This window comes from Emiliania huxleyi (genome assembly GCF_000372725.1).
Source record: "Emiliania huxleyi CCMP1516 chromosome Unknown EMIHUscaffold_19, whole genome shotgun sequence".
NCBI lineage: Eukaryota > Haptophyta > Isochrysidales > Noelaerhabdaceae > Emiliania > Emiliania huxleyi.
The window spans coordinates 686,389-694,750 of NW_005200690.1; the positions used below are offsets into that span (position 1 = coordinate 686,389).

General features: G+C 66.1%; 1 protein-coding gene across 1 annotated transcript; it reads right to left on the reverse strand.

Annotated features, from left to right (window-relative positions):
• Positions 1-510: 510 nt before the first annotated feature.
• On the reverse strand, positions 511-1,799 carry EMIHUDRAFT_63835 (hypothetical protein; the record flags this gene model as incomplete). Its single annotated transcript, XM_005782443.1, has 2 exons — positions 511-700; positions 841-1,799. The coding sequence occupies 2 exons, from the start codon at positions 1,797-1,799 to the stop codon at positions 511-513; spliced, it is 1,149 nt and encodes a 382-aa protein (XP_005782500.1).
• Positions 1,800-8,362: the final 6,563 nt, after the last annotated feature.

An 8,362-nucleotide genomic window follows, 5' to 3' on the forward strand; every position in this document is an offset into this window, starting at 1 on the left:
GCCGCCTCGGCGTCAAGCCACCCGGCAACCACAGCCACATGGCCATGCGTGGCAGCGTTCGCAACGTCGCGGGGCATCCGCGGGGAGTAGGCGAGGTTCTGCGGCTTCACAGCAACAAACCGGTTGGAAAGGATGAAGGTCGTCCCTTGCCCGCTCTTCACCTCCATCTCGAGCTGCACGTTGAAGCGGCCGCTCTCGTTCTGGTCGCTGATTTTTCCATACGTGCCATTGAGCTCTGGCCGTGACAGTATCCCATCGATGCGAACGCGCCTACCGGGGGCCAGCGGCGCGGCGACGCCCTCCATGCTGCAATCCTCCATGCTGATGGCAAAGACCTTGAGTTGGGAGCGCATAAACAACAAAAAAATCACGACTGCGGCGTCACCCCAGGTCTTGGACACAACAGCGATGCCGACTAAAAGAAAACCACTTGTCCAGAATAGCGCTACCACGTACAAGACCGTCCGATTTCATGCACCTCCCTGCGCCGACTCCGCTTTCACAGCCCACTCACATCTCGAGCTTCAGCCCTTCCCGCCCGCTCACCGCATCTCGAATCACTCCCTTCCCCTCGTCGCCCAAACTGTTGTAGCGGAGGTCGATGTTTTTCAGCACCGCGTTGACGCGCAGAGCGGAAGCCAGTGCCTTGGCGCCCTCGTCGCCGATCTCGTTGCCGTTGAGGTAGAGAGTTTTCAGCACCCTGCTGAAAAAACGGAAAAAATAAATCATTAAAAACGTATATTCAGCCGCATCTCAAGCTCTTCAAGACAACCCACTCTAATCCCATGCACGTCTACACCATCTCCACTCTCAGAGCCCACTCACATCTGGAGCATGAACCCTTCCCGCCCGCTCACCGCATCTCGAATCGCTCCCTTCCCCTCGCCCAAAGCGTTGAAGCGGAGGTTGATGTTGTTCAGCACCGCGTTGCCGCGCAGCGCCTCGGCGATCGCGGCGGCGCCCTCGGCGCGGATGTTGTTGTTGCCGAGGTTGAGGGTGGTCAGCACCGCGTTGACGCGAAGAGCGGATGCTAGCGCCTTGGCACCCTCGTTGCCGATGCGGTTGTTGTAGAGGTTGAGGGTTTTCAGCACCCCGTTGACCGCGAGAGCGCCGCCGATCGCCTTGGCGCCCTCGTCGCCGATGTTGTTGTCGCCGAGCACAAGCTCGGTCAGCACCGCGTTGCCGCGCAGCGCCTCGGCGATCGCGGCGGCGCCCTCGGAGCCGAACACGTTGTAGCGGAGGTCAAGGGTTTTCAGCACCCCGTTGCCGCGCAGCGCTTCCGCGATCGCAGCGGCGCCCTGGTCGCGGATCTGGTTGTTGGCGAGGTTGAGGTTTTTCAGCACCGCGTTGACGCGCAGAGCGGAGGCCAGCGCCTTGGCGCCCTTGTCGCCGAGTCCGTTCACGCCGAGCCGCAACTCGGTCAATACCCCGTTGACGGCGAGCGCCTTGCCGATCGCGACGCCACCCTCGGGGCCGATCTTGTTGTTGAAGAGGTTCAAGTCGGTCAGCACCGCGTTGCCCTGCAGCGCCTCGGCGATCGCGGCCCCGCCCTCGTCGCGGATGAAGTTGGTCTGGAGGTTTAGGCTGGTCAAGACCCCGTTGCCCTTGAGGGTGTCGGCGATCGCGGCGGCGCCGGTGGGGCTGATCTGGTTCCGGGAGATGTTTAGCTCGTTCAGCACCACGTTGAATTTGAGGGTGGAGAACAAAGCTCTGCACGGCTCATCCGTGAGTCCGACCCCCGTGAGGTCGCACTGCGAGAGGTTCTCGCACAAGTTGAGACACCGGCCGAGCTGCTCCATGTCGCTCACTGATGGCGCCGAGATGCCCGTGAAATCGAGCATCTCGATGCCGCTCAGCTGCGCTTCGCTCATCTTGCGGTACAGCGTCTTGACCGTCTCCTTGTCCGCGCCGTTGGTGAACTCCTTGCTCTCAATCAGCTCGTCGAAGCCGTCCGGGTCGAGTGGCCAGTTGCGGCTCCCTGCGCCGTCCTTGTCGAGATCGCCGGACCCGAGATCGCGGACGAGCTTCCACTCTGCCTCGTACAGGTAGACCTTCTTGATCTGCTCGGCGGAACGGCGCTCGTACGTCGTCCAGCCTGAGTCATCGTAGCCCAGTTTGCGCTGCGTGCCCTCCGGCAGCTGCGTGAGCAGGTACACCGTCGTGCCCTGGTGCGCATACCAGAGGTCCATCGTGTTGTGCAGCGCGTGGCCGAACGCCTCCTTCTCCTTGAGCGTTCGGCTCTCCTCGTACGCCTTGCCGCCGTAGAAGGCGCGCCTCTCCTTGAGGTCCTCAAGGAAAGCCTCTCGCTCGGGACCCTCGGGCTTGGCCTCGGGCGTCTCGGTCTCTTGGAAGTACTCGGGGTCCTTCTGGTAGAGCGCCGCCCAGTCCCAGAAGACGCCCATCTCGGTGAAGCCCATCTTGGCGTACTCGGGCATCTCGCGCTCGAGGGCGGCGGCCACCGTGGCGAGCTGCTTTCCGCTCGGGTCTGGGTGCTGCGGGGTGTCCCAGCAGAAGGAGACGGAGAGGATGGGCAGCACGCCATCCCGGTTGCCGTCGCCGTACAGGCTCTTGAGCTCCTCGACGCCGATGAAGGCCTCGGGCGGCAACTCCTGGCGCCGGCAGAGCACACCACCCTCTTTGGCCAGCTCGACGAGGGACGAAGCCCGGAGCAACTTGACGGTGTCCGTTGCTAGAGCCTCCCAGATGGCGTGCGGCGCCGTGTAGCGGTTGAGGTCGGCAGTTTTTGCCTCCGCTGCGGCCGACTCGGTCATGATCGTGTTGCTGGCCGTAGAGCTGAGCTCCTGGTGCGGCGACGGTGCTCTGGCGAGCGGCGCCGTGTCGCGGTTGAGGTCGGTAGTCTTCAGCTTGGAGATGCAGCAACCCATTGTCCGCCTGCGGCGGGCCGTACAAGCAACAAGGAGGGTACATGTACACGAGTACCTTTTCTTCTTTTGCGCTTCCATGCACGCGGACCACGCTTGCGTGGATACGTGGCTGGCAGGCTGACCCGTGTGCGGGGTAACCCGCGCACGGGGAAGCTTCACGGGTTCGAGCCGTCAAACATCAACCCTCGGAGACCCGTGTTTACTTTAAGGCCCTTTCCCTGCGAACGCGCACCCCCGGGGCTAGGGCTCTCTTGCCCGCAACCCGATCCCGATCATCCGGCCCGCTGGGTGCGCTTCTGAGCTCCCCGGCCCTGGATGTGAGGCTGCCAACTGCACTCCAAGTGCTCCAAGTGCTCATCTCGCCGTCTGCAGCACAACGCGGCCCCGCCCCCACCCCGTCGCGTGACGGGACAGCGATACGTGTGCGCGTGGTGTGTAGGCGTGTAGTCTCAGGCCTGTCAGCGCGGCGCGGCGTTTGAGTGAGGTGGGGCGGGATGGCGAGGAGAGAGATAGTGTCAGTAGCGGAGGAGGGTGTTGGGAGGCCGTCTGGGTCTAGCTCGGCGCTGCCGTCGGTCGCGAGGTCAGTGACGTAAGTTGAAGAAATCTCGGGCACGGTGGGGTCCGATATGATTATCATTGGGTGATGAATGACAGAGGAGATGCGGGTTTCGGAGGGTATGGATCACTAGTCGTTGGAGATAGCCGAATGATCACGCGCGCGTGCAGGCGAACAGGGTAAGGGAGGCACCTTTGCGACGCCGCGAATCCAGTCGATCTGCGCGCACGGCGGTAGAGCGAGGGTCGAGTCGATCGGCGTCCAGATGTCGTGCTGCAGGTACTGAAACGGCGCCTCCGGGTCGCAACGGCTCTTGTGGTGCGCGTCGCGTACCAGTGGCGTGACGTTCTGAAGTCGGCGTAGCTGGTGCTTGATTGATTTGTAGCTGCGGACACCAACGCGTATCTCGTTGATCTTTGCGCCGCTCTGGTACGTGTGCAGCAGAAGGCGGTCCTCCTCGATCGTCCATGGAGTGAACGCGGAGTTCATCGGCAAGGCTTTTCGCGCGTGAAGCTGCACGAGAGCATCCTCGACCCACGGCTGCAGGCTGATCTCGGTGCTGAGCTGCGTCTCCGCCTCGTCGCGCTCGTCGCAGGATCCACAGATCAGTCGGAGGTTGTCGAGAGCGTCAAGCTTCTTGAGAACATTTGTCCATCGCCACTTGATTGCATCTTTGCCTCGTTTGATGGCGGATTCAAACGGCCACTGCTCTGCCACCTTTGGCAACGAGATGCCGTCTCGAACGTGGCGCAGCAGCACGAAGGCATCCATCTCCGGACGCCACGGGCTGGCGCTGTGCTTCGACCGGCCTGATGCGTGGACGGCCATGAGGCTGCGACGCAGAGCATCGGGAAGAGGTGATATGTAGTCCTCTTGCACCACTGGGTCGGACGAGAAGGGACCGCCGTTCATGGCAGCGAGAGCGTAGAGGAGCAACCTGTGCATCGCCAGCACAGTGGCAGCACGTGCCTCGAATCGGTCAGGGGATCGTACGGCGATCGTTGGACACGTCCCTGTCCCTTCGACGGCGAACTCCTCCCCATTGGGGCTTTTGGAAAAATGCTCTCCAGAAGACTTGAGTTGTAAAATCACGACTGCGGCGTCACCCCAGGTCTTGGACACAACAGCGATGCCGACTTAGTGTGGGGAGGGTCGGCAAGCAGTCACTCACTAGGCGGCGCCGCAGGGCCGGGGCACTGGCCACGGCCTCGCCGACCACTAGAAGCTCCTCCGGACGACTCCTCCTCCGACCAACCAAGACTCATGCGGCTCCGGCTCTACTAGCGAGGCGAATGACATTTTCGACACCCTCGGCGACCATCTCGGCTATACGGTTCCGACTCCCGGCTTCGGCTGGTAGTCGACAAGCTGCCGAGCCCAAATCACTGTCAGTGCCAGATTTCTGGTTGGCTTCTAAAAATCTCAACAACACGAAAACTCTCTCTCTAAAATCTCTCTCTCTCTCTCTAGAAGGCGGACCCACTGACGCGCACTAAGTTGGTGGGCGGGGTGGCGCGGGAGCGCCGGGAGGCACTCACCCACTAGCCCGCTCGCCGGCAGCCCACTCACTACGCGCACTAACTTAGAGCGCGGGGTGGCGGGAGGCACTGACCCACTAGCCCGCTCGCCGGCAGCCCACAACAATATACCTAAAACTCACTACACTACGCGCACTAAGCCACTACTCGAGTAACCCACTAACTTAGAGCGCGGACGTCCCTTCCGCACGTTGGTGCGCGTAGTGTCCCGGCCTCCGACCACGACTCCCGGGAGCACTTCACCACTTGACCCGCCCGCCTCGGCCGCGCTCTCGCGGTGCACGCCCTCCCCTCTCGCGGCCCTTCCCTCTCGCGCCCGTTTCCGATGACGTTCCCCGACGAGTGGGGCGCCGGCGGCGGGGACGGCGTCCCGACCGAGTCGAAGCTCGTCCAGCTCTCGATGCAGAGCAATGAGGCGCTCCTCATCAAGACGCTGCTGGCGCGGAGCTGCCCGAGTGCAAGGCTGAGCCGCGTGCAGCGCGTGCAGAACAAGAAGCTGTGGTGCGAGTACGCCCACTACCGCGACGCATCGCTCGTCCACACCTGCGCCGGCGGCGACGTCAACGAGATGCTCCTCTTCCACGGCACGGCGGAGCGGGCGGCGGAGGATGTGCTCGCGCATCAGAACGGGCTCGACCCGCGCTTCTCGAACGGCGGCTTTTACGGCCAGGGCATCTACCTCGCGGAGGACCCGTCCTACCCGATCGGCGGCCGGTACGCGCACCGCATCTCCGGCTCGGGCGGGCGCCGCGTGCAGCTGCTCATCGTGAAGGCCGCCCTCGGCTCGCAGCAGGAGATGGGGCAGTGCATCAGCGCGGAGACGAGGGCGATGCGGATGCCGGACGTGCGCGTCGAGGGCCCTCCCCGACTCCTCTACGACAGCGTGCGCGGCGGGCCCCACCGCCCCTTCGTCTCCGGCGGAGGCGAGAACGGGTGCGACGCGTCCTTCATACACGTAGTGTACGAGTCGCGCCAGATGTACCCAGCGTACGTGATCGAGGTCGAGATGGAGATGGGGGCCGAGGTGGTGGCGGCCGTGCAGAACAACTCAGCCGAGGGGAGTGCGAGCGCCGGCCCGGCACCCAAGCGGCAGCGCCACGCTGCGCCGAGCGGCGGCGGCGGCGGCGGCAGCGGCGGCGGCTCCAGCAGCGGCGGCGGCAGCGGCGCTCATGTCCCCGCCGCTGCGCCACCGAGCGACGCGGAGGTGCGGACGATGGGCGTGGCGGCGGCGACGGCGGCGCTGCGGGCGCACGGGTCGGTCAGTCGCGTCGCGCTTGCGGCTTGCGGGCGGTTGGTTGATCTGTGCAAAGAGGCGCAGAACAGGCAACCTGCGGCGGACGCGGGCGCGATCGAGGCGATCGTGGCGGCGATGCAGGCGCACCCGCAGGTGGCGAACTTGCAGCAGAATGGTTGCATGGCGATGGCCAACGTGAACCCCCCCGCTGCCCGGCCGCGTTGCGCCGGCACCGACGCCGCAGGAATCGCACGCAAGCAGCGCGCAGCAGACGCGGGCGGCATCGAGTTGGTCGTGGCGGCGATGCAGGCTCACCCGCAGGATGCGGGCGTGCAGCAGGGTGGCTGCATGGCGATGGCCAACGTGTGCTCTGGCACCGACGCCGCAGGGCGGGCGCGGAGGCAGCGCGCAGCAGACGCGGGCGGCATCGAGGTGGTTGTGGCGGCGCTGCAGGCTCACCCGCAGGATGCGGGCGTGCAACAGGATGGCTGCTTGGCGATGGGCAACGCGTGCGCTGGCACCGACGCCGCAGCGTTCGCACGCAAGCAGCGCGCAGCAGACGCGGGCGGCATCGAGGTGGCTGTGGCGGCGATGCAGGCTCACCCGCAGGTGGCGGGTGTGCAGCGGTTTGGCTGTTTGGCGCTGGTCAACAACGTGTGCTTCAGCAGCGACGCCGCAGCGCGGGCGCGGAGGCAGCGAGCTGTGACTGCGGGCGCGACCGAGACGGCGGTTGGGGCTATGCAGGCGCACCCGGGCGACGCAGCTGTTCAGAGGCACGGGCAGCGTTGCGTCATTTTCTTGCCTGAAGGGATCCGGGCCGCGCGGACCAAAAGAGCGCACCATGAACAGGAAGAACGCATAGGGTCCGGTCTGTGGGAAGTGCTTGCGCCATCTAGCTGGTTGTCTGTCTGAACAGGGTTTGTCTCTGAGCGCACAGGCTCCGTCGTGTGGGAAGAGCTTGCGCGCGATCTCTACTTGTCTGGGGCGGCGGCGTGGGGTTGCGTAATCCCCAAGTGTAACAGGGAGAAAAGAAACCCTAGAAATCTCGATCATCTTCGATCAACAACGACGGCGCCGTAGACCTGAGAGCCAGCGGACGGAGACGAGAGACACCGCGATGAAGGGCTGCCAGCTTCTCCTTGTGCTCGCTGGGCTCCATCCGGCTGGCGCGCACGTCCTCTTCAGGGGCCGTGCCGGTGTGCTGCAGCAGCCACTGCCGGTCCTGCGGAGCACGCGTGCGAGTGTCGTCTGCTCTGAGCTCGAAGTGGAGCGCGCCCGCCTCGAAGCGCAGCTGCGGAACGGCTATGACGCCGTCGCCGTTCGCCGGCTCCAAGAGATCGAGGCGCGCCTCGCTGCTGCACCGCCTCCCGGCGGCCAAGCGTGGCCGCCGCCGCAGCAGCAGGGCATGCCGCCGCCCTTCAACCTGCCGCCGCCGCCATTCGGCTCAGCGCCGCGGCCGCCCGCACCCCAGTCACAGCCGGGCCGCCAGGGCCCAACGCCCACGCAGCGGCCGCCCGTGCCTCAGACGCCGCCACCGCAGGGCATGCGGCCGCCGTTTGGGCAGGCTCCGCAAGCGCCGCAGCAGCAGCCGCCTCACTTTGGTGTGCGGCCGCCGCAGCAGCAGCGTGCGCCAGCGTGGCCCCCCCCGGGCGGAGTCGCGGCGCCTCAGCCTCCTCCGCGAGGAGCACAGGCGCCTGGACTGCCGCCGCCGTTCGGCCTCCCTCCTCCGATGCCGCGCCCGGGCACGCCGCCGTTCGGCCTCCCCCCTCCGATGCCGCGCCCGGGCACGCCGCCGCCGTTCGGCCTCCCTCCTCCGATGCCGCGCCCGGGCACGCCGCCGCCGTTCGGCCTCCCTCCTCCGATGCCGCGCCCGGGCACGCCGCCGCCGTTCGGCCTCCCCCCTCCGATGCCGCGCCCGGGCACGCCGCCGCCGTTCGGCCTCCCTCCTCCGATGCCGCGCCCGGGCACGCCGCCGCCGTTCGGCCTCCCTCCTCCGATGCCGCGCCCGGGCACGCCGCCGCCGTTCGGCCTCCCTCCTCCGATGCCGCGCCCGGGCACGCCGCCGCCGTTCGGCCTCCCTCCTCCGATGCCGCGCCCGGGCACGCCGCCGCCGTTCGGCCTCCCCCCTCCGATGCCGCGCCCGGGCACG